The sequence below is a fragment of the Protopterus annectens genome, chromosome 13.part0 (genome assembly GCF_019279795.1).
Source record: "Protopterus annectens isolate FY-2018-M chromosome 13.part0, PAN1.0, whole genome shotgun sequence".
NCBI lineage: Eukaryota > Metazoa > Chordata > Ceratodontiformes > Protopteridae > Protopterus > Protopterus annectens.
In genome coordinates this window covers 749,805,832-749,822,664 of record NC_056747.1, presented here as the reverse complement: position 1 = coordinate 749,822,664, position 16,833 = coordinate 749,805,832, and the positions used below count along the sequence as shown (strand labels likewise).

Sequence of the window (16,833 nt, the reverse complement as noted above, 5' to 3'; positions counted from 1 at the left end):
GGTCCGCTGTCCCAGTCGGCCCGAATACCAAAGTATAAGGCTGACGTCGGTCAAGGCGCATTTGTCTGACATCAGGACGTCAAGGTACAAATGCGCATGACCGACGTCATATCCTCAGTCTTTTTTGCCGCATGGTCCGATGCAGAAGCAGTATTGCGAGTGCAGGTTGGCGTTCTGAAATTTTCTGAAGTCGGAGTTTCAGACCGAATCAAAGTTGGCTAAGTACCCCGTTGGGGAATATTTTGGTTTTTTCTTGCCTCAGTATTTAACCGGATGTCAGAAAAAGTGAATAACTGTATTTCTTGTGGGAAACAGATACCTCATAGAGATTACCATACATTGTGTATACCTTGCTTAGGGCCTGAGCACGACGTTGTTGGCTGTCGCTCTTGTGCTAGATTTAACAAACGCACTATTAAGAGAAGATTAGATTGTGCCAGGTTAGTTTTTGGGAAGCGTTGTAATTACAACATGCCGTCGGATGCTCCGATGCCCGCTTCATCTAAAAAGCGCAAGGACAAAGCAGCGAAGCCTAGGGGGGAAGAACCGTCTGTCCCGGACGTCGGTTCTTTAGAGGGCTCGGTGGAGCCGGTGGTTCTACCAGAAGTTCCTTTGGATTCTCAGGGAGAGACTTTACTGTTACAAGATGTGTCCTCTCAGGAGGTAGGCCAGGCTGAAGGGGCTTCTCAGGTAGCTGTTTTCCCCTCCCTTCCTAAGGTGGTTAGGCCCTCCCCTTCTGTTTCCAAGGCTCCTTCTAGAGGCAGGCCAGGGTTAACTTCAGTGGGGGTCTCCCCTAGTTCTTCAGGGTCTCTGCCTAAGAAACATATGCTTAAAATGGCAGAAGATTTGATTACTATGATTAGAGGTTCTATACCCCCCCCCTGACAAGAGGCCTAGGGTGGAACCTGAGCTTGAGAGTTTTGAGCAGTGTTCGGAGGCTTCTGAGTCTTCGGCTGAAGACTTGCAGGAGTATCCTCCTTATTCTGATTCTGATGTGGATGACCCTACACCTTCGGCTTCTCCTCCTGAGGATTTTTCTTTTTCAGAGACTCTTCATTCCATGAGGGAGCATTTTAAATGGGAAGGTCAAGATTTCTCTGATTCTAGGAAAAGGCTTAGGGAATTTTTGTTTCTACCCCAGCATAGGCCTTTAGCTATACCTCCTGTTCTGGATGTGGTAGAGGATGTTTTTGCAGGGGCTTCCCTGAACCCTGATTCTTTGCCTCCTGCCCCAGTTAAACCGGACAGGTATTATAGGGTGCCTGAAGCTCATAAGTATCTTTTTAAGAGTCCTAGGGCAGACCCAGAAACTGTTTCTCAGGGCCCTAAAGGTGTTAAGGCTTCTGTTGTTAAAAATCCTGTTCCTTCTGATAAAGAGGCAAGGGCTTTGGATAGATGGGGGAAAAAGGTGTATACTTCTTCCACTTTAGCCATGAGGGCTTTGAATTGCCAGTTTCACATGTTGAAATACCAAAATTATCTCCTTTCACAATTGAAGTCTAAGGTAGATGCTCTGGCGGAAGGTATTGAGTGTAAAGAGTTGCAGGATTTAGTTCATGTTTCTGAACAGGTGGGTAAGCATTCCTTGCAATGTGGTTTTGATGCTGTACAGGCCTCTTCGAGGGTGGCAGCCACTGGTTCTGTTCTTCGCAGGCACGCCTGGCTCAGGGATCAGAATTTAGCTGAACATGTAAAGACAAGGATTTTAGATGCTCCTTTACAATCTGATGTGTTATTTGGTGCGCCTGTGGACGCAGTTTTAAAGAAAATGGAGGACAAGGCTAAGTCTATGCAGACTGTTAAAGATCTTTTGCAGGTTCAGCCTCCAAAGTTTAGTAGAAATTGGCCTACTAAGGGGTGGACTTATCCTTCTTATGATTCTCAGTCTAGGGGTAGATCTAGACGTGGTAGGGGCAGAGCTCAAGGTTCTTTTAGGCCTAGAACAGGCAGTTCGCCTGCCCAGTCTTCTGGTGAGGGCAGGGGTCAGTCCTTTCGTAAGCAGACCCAATGGCTTGCCTTTTCAGCTGCCAGAGCCTTCTCGTCTGGCAGCACCTTTGGGAGGAAGGCTGGCACTTTTCAAAGAAAATTGGAGTGTTATTACCCAAGACAGATGGGTATTGGATATCGATCACCACGGTTACAGGTTTTATTTCCATACCTTGCCTCCTTTCAAAGGCATGCCAGACATTCCTCCTATGCAAAGAAAAGAGGCTCACAAGCAAATTTCTCTGTTGCTCCAGATAGGGGCCATTCAGCCGGTTCCTGTGCCAGAAAGGGGCCTAGGATTTTATTCTCGCCTGTTCCTAGTACCAAAAAAGGGGAACACGTGGAGACCAATTTTGGATTTGTCTATCCTCAACACTTATTTGGACATTCCCAGGTTCAAAATGCTGACGTTACAACAGCTTTTACCTCTGCTGGGCAAAGATCACTGGATGGTAACTTTAGATCTCAAGGAGGCTTACCTTCATGTGCCTATCAGACTCAGTTGCAGAAAGTATCTGCGTTTCCGAGCTGGAAATTCCCATTATCAGTTCTCTGCATTGCCCTTTGGCTTATCTACTGCGCCCAGAGTATTCACAAAAGTTCTGGCTCCAGTTGTAGCTTTTTTCAGGCTAAAAGGAATACAAATCTATCCTTACTTGGACGACTGTCTGATTCTGGCTCAAGAAAAGGACGAGCTTCTTCAGCATCTGGAATATGTGATAGCAGTGCTAAGATGCCTGGGGTATTCTGTGAACGAAATAAAGTCCAGTCTAGTACCCTCTCAAGACATGTGCTTTCTGGGTGTGAGACTGAATACAGCAGCCCAGATGGCCTTTTTAACCCCGGACAAACAAAAGAGTCTATCCTTTTACTTCCATCAACTATCTCATCAGTCCGTGCTGACTGCAAGGACAGTCCTTCAAGCATTAGGGTTCATGGCATCTTGTATTCTGGTGCTTCCCAATGCCAAACTGCATATGAGGAAGCTACAATGGTATCTCAAAAATGTATGGACACAGCACTGCCAGGATCTGGACACTGTCATTCAAATAATACCTTGCATTCAAAAGGAATTTTTGTGGTGGGCTCAGGAATGTCACCTAAACAAGGGACTCTCTGTGACCCGGCCAGAGGCGAGTCAGATTCTAACGACAGATGCCTCAGACATAGCTTGGGGAGCTCATCTGAATGGAAAGTGGATACAAGACAAGTGGCCTGCCAGACTACAGCATCTACATATCAACATGAAGGAGATGTTAGCAGTCCAGTTTGCATTGATGGCTTTCAAGGAGTTACTTCTTCCAGGGCAGGTGTTGATTCTAACAGACAACACAACTGTCATGTGGTACATCAACAAGCAAGGGGGAACACATTCTTATCCTCTATGCAGGCAAGCAATGATTTTGTGGGAGACTGCGCTCAGCTTGCAGCTTACTCTTCAGGCGAGGTTTCTGCCAGGAGCACAGAACTCCTTAGCGGATGTGTTAAGCAGGCAAATCATGGATCCCCACGAGTGGAAACTGGATCTTCATGTATTTCAAAGATTGACAGTGTCATGGGGAACTCCAGACATAGATCTGTTCGCTTCTCCACTAAACCACCAGCTGCCAAAGTTTTGCACGAAAAGGTTTCATCACACAGCTTGGAAAGTGGATGCTCTTTCGTTCAGTTGGGAAAATCTTCATGTGTATGCCTTTCCACCTCTGCCTCTCCTCCCAAAGGTACTCCTAAAGGTCAGACAAGACAAGACAAGGATGATTTTGATAGCTCCAGATTGGCCTCGGCAACACTGGTACCCATTACTGAGGAATCTGGTGAGAAAGCCTCCATGGCCTTTACCTTTAATTCCACACCTTTTGTCTCAGAGGGACGGTCATCTACTCAATGTCAAGCTTCACTCTCTTCATCTAACAGCCTGGCATATTCTGTTTTGAACCACAGCAGGTCTCAACTTCCTCAACAAGTTTTGAATGTGATTATGGAAGCCAGAAGACCTAGTACACGTAAAGTGTTTGCAGAAAAATGGAAGAGATTTTTATTTTGGACTGCAGCAAAGGATTTGGATGTTTCTGAGCCTAATTTGAGTGTGGCTCTTCAATATCTTACTGAGCTATTGGACAAAGGTTTGTCTTTCTCTTCCATTAAGATTCATGCTGCAGCAATTTCAGCTCACTATGATTGTGACCCACCATTGTTTTCTCATCCTTTGTTCAAGCAATTTCTTAGAGGGGCAAAGAATATAAGACCCCCACGTAGAGCTCCTACTCCTGCTTGGGACCTCAATTTTGTGTTGGAGAAACTTACTCTACAACCTTTTGAGCCTGCGGCTACTGCTGAGTTGAAATACTTGTCATGGAAGACTGCTTTTTTGTTGGCCATTACTTCTGCAAGAAGGGTTTCTGAATTGCAGGCCCTTATGGCGGTTGAGCCTTTTGATTTTTCATAAGGATAGGGTATCATTACGCACTAATCCTTCATTTATGCCTAAGGTGGTTTCTAGTGTGGCTTTAAACCAAACTATTCATTTGCCTACTTTTTATGCAGATCCCCAAAATAGGGGAAAAGATTTTGCACACTTTAGATGTACACAGGCAGTTGCGTTATTATTTAAGCAGGACTAGGGATTTTAGGCAGTCTCAGCAGTTGTTTGTTTCTTTTGCTTTGAGTTCTCAGGGCAAGCCTGTGTCAAAACAAACTATATCTAAGTGGATTGGGTTTTGCATTGCATTCTGTTACTCTCATCATGGCAAGGAGATTCCAGCTGGGATTAGGCCTCATTCCACTAGGGCTACTGCCACTTCAACAGCATTTCTAAGGGGGGTGGCAACTAAGGATATTTTGGAGGCAGCTACTTGGAGTTCAGTGCATACTTTCTCCAAGCATTACCACCTTCCTCTCTATTCTAAGTCCAGGGCTGGTTTTGCCACTGCTGTGTTGCAGGGCATTTTGGCAGCTCCTGCCTCATTATAGTTTAGCCATCCTCCCTTACCTCTGCTTTGGGATTCTACCCAAGTGTTAGGACTGCAGCAATGTGAGATGAAGAACATAGTACAGTTTTGTACCTACCATAAATGTAGATGTTCGAAGATCCACATTGCTGCAGTCCAATTTTCCCTCCTTCTTCCCTCTGTGTTTAGGGGTGGTTGTGTGGGTGAGGTTCTATTTTTTGTAAATTTGTATATATTGTACATATATTAGGTACAGGAGTGTTTTGGTGTTTTTTGGTTTTGGCCTTATCTTTTTAGGGTCTTCTGACATCTGGGGCAAGAAAAGACTGAGGATATGACGTCGGTCATGCGCATTTGTACCCTGACGTCCTGATGTCAGACAAATGCGCCTTGACCGACGTCAGCCTTATACTTTGGTATTCGGGCCGACTGGGACAGCGGACTACCCCAAGTGTTAGGACTGCAGCAATGTGGATCTTCGAACATCTACATTTATGGTAGGTACAAAACTGTACTTTTCCCTGCAAGCTACGTCACTGAAACCAGAAGGCTGCAGCAGCAATTCGCTGTAGAGTGGTATGTCTGAAAAGCACTGTTGCTGCAGTTGTACACTATGAAAAGAAATCTAGAACATTGTGGCGATCCCTAAGGACTGCTACTTGGCTTTTTCTAACAGAGTCAACCATACTAGAAGAGTTAAACATTAATAAGGGATGTTTGACTCTTCTAGCGTGGCTGACTCTGTTAGAAAACTGCCATGTAGCAGTCACCACGATGTTCTACATTTCTTGGAGATATTGCTTTTCAGACATACCTATGTATGGGGAATTGCTGCTGCAGCCTTCTGGTTTCGGCGATGTAACTCGCAGAGAAGTGTCTCTCGAGAGCTACCTGTCAAAACCTATAGTAAGCATATTAGTACCCTAGCTGCATTCAAGACCAGCCTAGAGAAGTGGACAACTGGATAGGTCCGCACAAATTCTCCCCAGGCATGACTTGTGTGTACCTCCTAAAGGCAGGCTGTAACTCTGGATGTTGTGTGTTCTGGCTAGGGTTACAATGGTCTGATAACTGATTACCTAGTGTCTTTCTGAGAACCTCTGAACCTATTTTGTCTTTGTTTCAGGTTTGACAGTGAGCTTTCACAGGCTCAAGATGAAGTGCACAGAGAAAAGCTTCAGAGGGAAAAGCTCAGCAGGGAAAAGGATACATTGACATCAGAAGTGTTCACTCTGAAGCAGCAGCTGGAGGTGGGTACTGTGTGTGTGCACTCATGGGGCACAATAATAGCTATATTTGAGCAGAATCTTTAGTTTTTGAACCTCGACATTTACACTTAAGTAATTTGGCCTTCACTGGATTGAAAAACTTGAACTTGGCAAACACACTGTGCGAGTATCTTGTTACCCTTGAGTCCTGAAACTTTTGCAATAGTTGGTTCTGTGCTGCACTACTGCTAGATATATAACATGTAAGAATGTGTAAGACTTAGTAGCCTTATACAGTTTCCATTGGGAAAGAGAGAGATAAAGCCCGGTCTTTTGAACCAAATGACCTGTTCAACTACTGATGCATATGCATGAGGACCTGGTAGAGGAAGGGCAATCGTTGGCTTGCCTTATGTGGAGGAGGATTTTGGTTGGCCATTGGGAGAGCAATGGTAACTGTACTTTGTTGCATTAGCTGTGTATCAGCAATAAAGTGTGGGAGTGTCCATGTACTTCACAATAGCAAGCAGTGTGTGGAAGTTGCAGCTGCAGCAAGTGGAAGGGAGTTATGAAGTCAGAGAAAAAAAGCCCCACCTTCTGTAGTCTATGACAGCACTCTTCTCAGTCCCTGTCTCTTCTTACCTTCTGGGAAAGAGATGGTATGGCTGGCTTTTTCCCCTGGGGAAAAAATGGCACAGTGGAGTTGCTGAGGATATTGGTGTGGGGATGGCAAACCAAAAAAAAATTAAAAAAGGGTAGCAAAACAGATTGCAAAACAGTGGTGCAGCGGTTACCGTTGTCACCTCACAGCAAGAGGTTATCCGCTTCGATTCTCGGCTGGGGTGCCTTCTGTACAGAGTTTGCATGTCCTCCCTGTGGTTGCATGGGTTTCCTCCGGGTGCTCCGGTTTCCTCCCACATCCCAAATACATGCTGTAAGGTGGATTGGACACACAAAATTGGCCCTAGGTATGTGTATGTGTGTGTGTGTGTGTGTGTGTGTGTGTGTGTGTGTGTGTGCCTTCTGTGGAAGGTTGGGCGCCGGGCTGGCAACTCGACACTGTGAAACTCTACTGCCAATCATGAGCGGACCGGTGATCTGCTGTGGTGACCCCTAACCGGGAAAAGCCAAAAGAAGAAGAATGGCAGATGTTATTGAAGAAAAACATTCAACTAACTTTATTAAACTAAACTATATATTTAAAGTATTATGAAGAAGGTAGTATTTTTGAAGGATTTTTCTGCGTAGCATTAGTGTAATTTTCTGTCCATTGTGGTTTTTACATAAAATGAGTTTAGACACTTACCAGCTCTTTGTCAAGTTGATTATTGGTTGAAGGATTTTAAAGCGTGTACTACCTGATCTTGTCACTCCAGTTTTCACTTTTTCTGTATCACCATTGGCAGTATGCCTTTATTTGTCCTACAGTTTAAATAATATTGAATGGGATCATAGTTTTAATCTAGTTGATTGTGTTTACTTTGATGAACATAGTGTAATGTATGCATTTCTATTTTTGATTTGCAGGAGAAGGACTCGGACATGGCTCTTCTTGTCCAGAAAGTGGACCAACTAGAAGCAGAGCTGCAGGACATGTCTTCACATGAATCCAAGGACGAGTCATCTCTGGCCAAGGTCAAGAAACAACTGCGTGATCTGGAGGCAAAGGTCAAGGACCAGGAAGAGGAACTTGATGAACAGGCTGGAACCATTCAGATGCTAGAGCAGGTAAAGGTCATGTCCAAGGATGCCTGTTTTGTTAATGCAAATGTCATCATAGGTCATGTCCAAGGATGTCCATTTTGTTAATGCAAAGGTCTTTAACAAGAACTTTTATGGTATGATATAATATAGCTGAATATTTCTATTTTGCAGAGTTTGGAGATTTTGTCTTTGTACATAATCATTCATTTTGGGTCATCAAATCTGCCTAGTAGTTTTGAACACTCACAGGATGCTTCAAAGCAAACAAAAATATATTCAGTAGTCATTAGATAGTAATTTGCAGAATTTGTGCTAGATATATATTTTGAGCACTATATTTTATGCAGGAATTGCTTCCAAATAATCAGTGTGTAGATCTGAAATGAGTGCTCCCTTTTCTGGGGTTTGATGCTTTTTCTGTCAGGCTGTTAGGATACAGAAGTTAACATTTTAATATTTATTATTTGTCTTTCTTAATCAGTATCTCAGCAAGGAGTGTGGGTGATATATTATGCAATGTAAAAAGACATGCACCTTTTCTGGTTGTTAAAAATTAGAAAGCACAATTTATGAGTAGTGTCCTCCCAAGAAAAAATGTTCATGGATGCAGTGAGCTGCATGAATATGTAATCACATTTTCCTTTTGTCTTGTAGGCAAAACTACGTTTGGAGATGGAAATGGAGAGACTGAAGCACACACACTCCAAGGAACTTGAAAACAAAGATGAAGAGGTAGAAGAAGTCAGGCAGTCTTGCCAGAAAAAGGTATGTTTTTATTTAAAATGATTAGTAGACAGCTTAATGATGACAAGAGTCCTGAAGTCATATGACCTGTGTTTGATTAGTGGTAGGAGTATCTGGGGGACCAAGTGGGGGAGATGAGCTTGAGTGGGCAATATCAGCACATTCATCCTCAGAGGGTGGGAAACTGCTAGGCTAGTGACATTTTTGACACCTAATGGTGGCTAGGTTTATCACCTGCATATAGTGACCATGTTAGACTAAGCTGCAACAGGCAGAGTTTGACAGTAGACCAGGGAATAGGAAGGGTGTGTGTGTGTGTGTGTGTCGGTGTGTCGGAACATGCACAATTTCACCCCTGACAGGACAACTATGTTGAGTCTGCAGGCAACTATGGGTAGGCTGCTGATAGAGAATAGTGCTTTTTATTTGTGAAAGAACACTAAGTTAGATTATTCAGTTTTAATGCTTAATTTGGTTGCCTTGATACTGTTTGAACACTGTTCACGTTAGCATCAGTTGTCAGAATGCTGCTTAGTAAATGATGGCGTTTTGAATGTACACTGTTCAGGTAATCTCTATGTATATTACTGGCTGATTATCTAGTGCTCTCAGTTGCCAGTGAGTTGAATGAGGCATCCATGTCATCTATGATTTTTGTCAGTGTGTGGAACAGTCATTCACTTAACTGCACGGCCACCTGAAATGAAGACAATGAGCATCTGCAAACATCCTTTCTCACTGTCCTCCTTCATCCTGTCCAGTATCATAGAACTACATCCTCTCCATAAGGGAAGGTAGGCCTTGGATATGGATAGCTTTGGAAACCTGGATAGGTGGTTACTCCCCTAAAGTCATAGCTATTGCAGATACATGGTTGAAAGATAAATATGTCTCACCAGATGTTAATGCAAATTGCAGTTTCCCAGAACAGTCTTCTGCTGAACCGCAGAAAGCACTCAGTACTCTGAATAAACTGCCCATACTAATTTCGCAGAATACTACTCTATTGAAAAGCTACATTATCTAAATTTTATTTATTTTTTTATTCAACATTTGTTTACCAAGGAGGTCCGACTGGGCTAGTAGTCCATTTTCAGTGAAGGCCCAGGGAGAAAAGCTCCAAGTACAAATTAGAAATAAAAGCATTACATAGCAAGGTACATTACAATATCAAAAAGCATTAGAATAAAATAATACAATTATTTAGGCATAGTACTAGTGGTGTATGTACATCATATCATAGATTTGAAGAAGTAAAAACAGGCCATGTTAGTCTGGGTCTGTTGAGTAAAACTTAAAAAAGCAATTTCACAATAAAAGTAGGTAATTACACTTTATAGAACATGTTATTCTGTCAGTGTTCAGCAATGCACATGAGTATAAGTATCGTAAATAGTTAGAGGATTGGAGGAGAGAAGTGAGGAGACAAGGACATGAAAGGGGTTCAGGGGATTGAAATGTTGTAGGGATAGGAAAAAGAGATATCCTTGAGAAGATGGGAGAAGAGAACATTAGAAGTTCTGCTAAAGTCATTATTAGAAGTACTACTAAAGTCAACATGGGGATGTGCTAAGTCAGCCTGGGGATGTGCATGAGCAGATCCAGTTATTGTTTAAGTACTTCATGAGTAAGCGATTAAACATGGGAGGGTTGCTGGTGTTAAGAATGTGCTGAGGAATGGAATCCCATGTCTTAGAGGTCTGGTTAGAATAAAGAGAATCACCAAAACTGTTATTGGATTTAGTAACCTTTAGTAGGAATTTATTGAAAGATCTTAGAGTTCGGTTATTGGAGTAGGTTTGCACAGTATTTTGGACAGCTTGGCAGCGATCAGGCTGGTAGATGGTGGTATGTGCGACTGTAAGTTGGTTGAGGGATAGGAGCTTGGGAAGTTCTAGCCAATTTAGTTGACTGAGAGCAACACAGTGATGTGGAAGGTTTGTGGCAAATTTGGAAATTTTTGTGGTAACAGGCCTTGAGTTTATTTAGGTCAGATCTTTTAAGGTTTGTGAAAGTAGGTGAACCATATAATAGAGTAGATAAATGGTGGGTCATTGCAGTTGATTATCTGGTGGTGTTAGTGAGGTATGATTTGGCTGTATAGAGAGAACCTAGTTTTATGTAAGCCTTTTTAATACTGAGGGATATATGTTTGTCAAATCTTAAGTTTGTGTCAGTGGTGACTCACTAGTTTGGTTTGAGGAATAGGTTCGATGATGGTTTTATTAGATGAAGAGGTGCTAAAGTGGGGATTGTGGTCATTGTATTTGTTACTGGAGAAGAGCATTACTTTGGTTTCATTTGGATTTAGAATAAGTTGATAGTTGGAGAGGAAGGATTATATGGCTGCAAATGATTTTTGGATAACTTCTTGGGGTTGTGGAAGGGAGGGTGCAGCACAGATGAGAGTGGAGTCATCTGCCGTATTGGATGACTGTGGTGAGGTGAGTAGCAGTGTGGGGTTTTTGGTAAATGTAGTAAAAAGAAGTGTACTGAGAATTGAACCTTGGACAGCATCAACTGTAATGGGTAACAAGGAGGAGAAGTCATTTTGCCATTTCACAGCCTGTTGGCAGTGAGAGAGGTAGATAAGAAACCAGGAGAGGGCTGTTTGAGATAGATTAAGCTTTGAGAGCTCATTAAGGAGCTTTTGGTGGAATATGATGCCAAATGCTTTGGACATATCTAGAAATATAGAGGGCATGTGTTGTCCATTGTTTTGGAGTAGGTTAACAGTGTTAGTAAAATTAATGATGGCAGTTGTGGTGCTATGCTTAGGTCAGAAACCATGTTGGGTGTTAGTTAAGAGGTTGTTAGATAGCAGATGGTCCAGAAGTTGTGAGTGGATACATAGGTTCATAGTTTTTACAGGATTTTAGATAGAGTTGATTGAATGACTATCGGTCTGTAGGTGGAGAAATCACCAGTAACCTGCTGAACAGTGATGTCCTTTTAATATACAAAAAAGCACATGCCAACCAATTCATCCACTGTAACTTCTTAGGATATTACTGTACTTGCCCACTGCAACTATTACATATCAACAGAATCAATATGTAAGAAATCTGCTTTTTTAATACTTGCAGTCCTTTTTTTTCAAAACAAAATTAAAATGTGAGCATGTTGATAGAAATCACTGTACTAGTGTTAGGATTGTGCAAGATAGTGTCAGGAACAGAGAGCAATACAGCATGTGCATATATCATTTCTTAACTTCTAAGCAGCTTTTAAAATTTGTAACATTTATGAATACTTTTCCCATGTTTTCCACTTATCACAGTAGTTAAATGTGTTTTCTGTCTCACTTCTGCTTACCTTATATTTTATAATGCAAATTAAGTTTATTTAATGTTGACTTATCTACCAGTGCCTCACTCTTCTACCTTTCTTTGTCTTGTATTCGGACTGCTTGTTTGTTTGTGTTGTGCTTCTGTCATTTATAAAAATGTAATTTGTTTTTTTCATTACTGACCTTTACCCATGTTTTCCAAATCATTCATTGTATGCATGATATTCATTACATCATTTGTTGCTGGCTTAGTATTTTCCATTTTCTGTAAGTTGCCTTTTTTGGCTGCCAGCATCATTATATTTATTAGAGTTTTATTTTATTTAGGTTAATCTAGTGCTTTTTATAGTTTTTGTGCATTTATTTGTATACTGTACTTTTAGTATACTTATTAGTTTCGTATATTTTTTTTTGCTACATCTGTACTAGGCTGTAATTAAAAAAAATCACTGATTCTGTTTTTTACAATCAGCTCCTCTTTCCACGTTTCCTTTATTTAGCTTTGCACTTAATCCCTGATAAGATAAAACTATTTTTGGTACAGGTTGGACAGTTCTTTTGCTCTTTCCCATTTCATTGCATTTTTTTCCCCCAATCTATCTACTGCCAGTATTTAGTTTTTTTTTTGCATCTTCCACCAATTCATACACATTCTCTCCAGTTCTTCCACCAATTCATGTGTCCTCTCCTGTTTTTCATTTGTCATAACAGTACCTATTGATATAATCCGATTTTTTCCCAGTGTCTGATTGCTTTGTTTTCATGGTTATTATTACTTTCTTCTGTACATAGTTCAGTGTTTATTTATCCCTGTCTTCTTCTAATGCTTGCCACCACAATGTCAGGCTCTTTCTATCTCTAGATTGCTCTCAATGAGATAACATTTTAGTTTTCCACTTTGCTTCATACTGGGTGAAATATACTACCCTCAGCTGAGTACATTTTTAATATCCTTTTAAATCAGGAAGGCCAGTCCCCACTTCCCTGGCTGTGATGGAAGAATATGTTTGTCTCATTTAACTCTTGCCATCTTCCTGTCCAGTATGAATTCCTTCATTTCCTTCCGTAGTGTGATCCATACCTTTTCATCTAACTGGGCAGAAACGACATGCCTACATACAGTGTTGGGGGGTACTGTTAACATCTGCTTGGAATTTATTGTCCAAATCCATTGGCAGTACTCTGTGTGATCTCAGTTTGTAGTAATCTTATTTTAGTTGCTCTTAACCACATTTGACTGTATAACCTGAGAGCAACTGAAATATTTTTAATACGTTTATTTGCCTGATTATTGTCCTGTTCTGGTTGGGTTTAGTCAAGTATAATTATTATGTCATAAACAGGTGGTACTATTTTCTCTTTTTGGCCATCTCATTTGTAGCTCTGTATTTGTGAAAAATATATTATCTTTGCTGATGGTTCCAGATGTAGGACACAGAGAAGTGGTGAGAGTGGATATCCTTGTCTAGTCCCTCACCAATCAATAACTTATCCAAAATAATTCCCTATATCTTTATTTTTGTTGTGGAACCTCCTTTTCCTCTCAGAACTAGCTTAGTGATATTTTTGGGAATCCAAAAGTCTCTGATGTTGTTTCCAGATAATCCTAGCAGGACCTGTCAAACTCTTTTTCTGTGACGAGATTCACTAATAATAAAGGTGCCCTTGCTGCTTTGCTTCATGTTATATCATCGTTTGTTTATTATATTGTCAAATGTCTACCTTCTACAAAGCCATATTAGCCTAAATCTGTAAGCCTTTTTAGGATCTTTGCTCTTCTGTTAATTATTATAGCCATGAGTAGTTTATAACTGCGGCCAAACATTCAGATTGTTCTGGGAGCCACAGGATCTTTCCTGTCCTTTGGTATTATTGCAGTGCTTCCAAGAGTCTGATATTTCACCTTCTACCATTAATTTATTGAGTGATGTACAAGTTTCACATGTTTTAATGTCTCTTTTGGTATACCATCTTTCCCTGGTGACTTCCCTGTTTGTTTTTGCTTTTGTATTCCTAGTTCCTTAATACTTACAGTAGCCATTCATTTTTTTCTGTTTCATCATTTCTAAACCTAGTTAAATTTACTTCCTTATAACTCTTTCAAGTGTTTGTCTTTATCACTTTACCTCCTCTGCTTTTTTTTTTTTTGGGGGGGGGGTAATCTCATAATATTTTGATTGTTATACTTCTGAAGTCACATTCAGTTACTTTAGCTTTGCTCAGTTTCAGATCATCATCTTCTTCCCTTGTTAGTGTGCTTTTCCTGTTCTCCAATAACTTGACTGTATTCAGACCATCTAAATATTTTCTACTGCTGTTTTCCCACAGCTCTCTTGATTTTTATCAAACAAGATTTTTAAGATCTTTCTTTAAATTTTTCCAAACCTCGACTATGTTCTCAGTATTGATTTCTGCTCTATCTAATTGATCTTTCAATTGTCCCATTGCCTATTCTTTCTAAATTTATCTTTTCAGCATACATGTGGGAAAATGCCAAGTCGGTATTAACTTTACAAGCTATTTAGAATAATGGCATGTTATGAAACACTTGTAATGGCATGTTATGAAACACTTGATAATCTTCTACTTGTTTGATATCTCCTGTGCTGTCAGTATTGATTTCTATTCTTCCTAACAGGTTTTACAACTTTTCTTCCATCCATTTTTTATAAATTGTCTTTTCAGAAGCTTCCTGGGGAAAATGCCAGTGCCTGTTTTTAGTAATATTCACTTCTCAAGTTAATTATAGCCTCATGTTCTGAAACATTTATTGCCTGTGTTTCTAGCCCTTCAAGTAGATACTCATGAACTTTTGTGATATAGATTCCGTCCAGCCTGTCCCAATTACCACACTTAGGCAAGTAAAGGCATTTTTTTCTATTTTGTAGTGTTTCCAGTGTATCTTCCATGCCAAATAACCTCATGCAAGTCCTTACAAATCTGCCTTCTTTACCTGTATAAACTTTTCTTTTCCCCCTCTGATACTACTGCTTTACCACATACTGCTTTCCAGTCTCCCACTAGAAACAGCAGCGACAGCCCCTGCTGCAAGCTTGTTATTTTGCTTTCTTAATTCTGTTTGGTACTTCTTCAATCAGGATATATACATGCATATGCACACACACCTTTTTCCATGAAATATCTTCTAACTAAACATACTTTCCATGTTTATCTCTGTTGCCTCCTCTGTCCTTATGGGGCTCCTACCTCTACTAACATTGTAACAGGTCTGTCTTTATCCACATCTTATAAAACATGCACACTTTGATATACGTAGCAGTCACATGTTTAAAACAGAAGCACATTAATGATTCCAGCATATGAAGAAACAAATACATTACAAATGCACAGTCCTATATATAGATAGAGTTTCACATGTTATAAAAAAGTAATACGTTCTGTCATACATAGACAAAGACATGCATTATACATTCACAGTTCTGTACAGAGGGTGGCACAGTGGATAGTGTTGTCACCTCACAGCAAGAGGTTCCCTGGTTCAATTCTTGGCTGAGGTGCCTTCTGTGCAAAGTCTGCATGACACCCCTGTGTTCGCGAGTTTCGTCTGGGTTCTTCGGTTTCCTCCCATATGCCAAAGACATGCAGTAGGTGGTTTGGATACTCTAAATTTGCCATAGGGGATTGTGTGTGTGTGTGTGTGTGTGTGTGTGTGTGCGCGCGCATGTGTGTAGTGTGGAAGAACTACCATTGCAGGGCTTGCCACCCGGCAGTGTAAACCTTGGCTCTAAATGATTATCACTCTTGAAGTGACACCCTGACCCCATGTGCAAAAATGGGAAAAGGGGTTGTGCTTGGATGGAATTCTATATATAGAAATCTGCAACTTTCCATATCACAAACTCTACATTTCCCAATGACTACCTGTAAATGGCTTTGTGTTTTTTTATTAATTTAATATTTTTTTTAATATTTTTGCTAAAACGCAGTTCCTCGGCCTAAGCTTCTGTAGTATATATAATTGTTGTTGTAGGATGCGTTTTACATCCAAATACAAGTTATGTAAGTATTTAATGGCCACACATGAACATAGATGCAAAGGCACAGACATATGCAGAGCAATACCTATCAACCTGTCAGTGCAAGAAATCTGGAAAAAGCTCAAAAATGGGGTGACAAAGGCCTTAAAATAAGGATATATTTTAAATACTGCTCTTATAAACTTGGAAAATTGCTAGAGTAACAGGATTTGTTTTAACATACATTTTCTGTAGGATTTGAAGTCTGAAACTCAAATGTATGTCATCATTTAGTGACTTCAATCTTCAGATCATCCAAATGATTTGCCAGAAAAAAACACATTTTATGAGGAACAGACCAAAAATATTAGGCAAAAATCTGGACATTGTGTGAAAATCTGGACAGTTGAGAGGTATGATGCAGAGGCATACAGACGCATACAAATGTGCCCGTCAATTGCAGCTACTTTCTTGATTGAGTACACTTCATGTGTCTCACTGTGATCAAGTGAATGAATGAAAAAATTCATACAGTGTGAGATATTGGAATCCCCATCATGCCTCTGAAATGTCCTTAATTTGCATTGTCACTTGAAAATGCTTGGTTTTCTATTAAATCTTGGAGGATTACTATCAGACAGTGAAACCAAACAGTATAGTTTTATACTGCTTATTGTTCAGAAAATACAGGTTCATGGAAAATGTCTTGTTCTATTTATTAAATGCATTGGGGTTATACTTAAAAAATGTCTCTGATTTCAGGTCTTTTCTCCCTTTTTTTTGTTGGCTTTATCCAGAATTTTTCATCAAAGAATTTGAGAGGAATGCTCCGACTCTCACTCGCTAGCTCTGTCTTTCTTGCTCGCTCATTCTGTTTTTCTCTTTGTCTCTCTCTCTGTCTTTCATAAACACATTTGGGAAGACATTTTAGTCATTTTTATCAGTATTTACTTTTTTTGCTGTATGTTCATCAAACA

The 16,833-nt window shown here is 40.5% G+C and overlaps 1 protein-coding gene across 7 annotated transcripts in view; it reads left to right on the top strand.

Moving 5' to 3' along the window:
• MYO18A (myosin XVIIIA) overlaps positions 1-16,833 on the top strand; it is a 2,129,602-nt gene that overhangs the window by 1,570,743 nt on the left and 542,026 nt on the right. For all 7 annotated transcript variants that reach the window (XM_044054445.1, XM_044054444.1, XM_044054446.1 and 4 more), the window contains 3 exons: positions 6,061-6,184; positions 7,670-7,870; positions 8,501-8,611. In XM_044054445.1, coding sequence (XP_043910380.1) covers positions 6,061-6,184; positions 7,670-7,870; positions 8,501-8,611 — 436 coding nt within the window. The remainder of the gene's footprint in view (positions 1-6,060; positions 6,185-7,669; positions 7,871-8,500; positions 8,612-16,833) is intronic.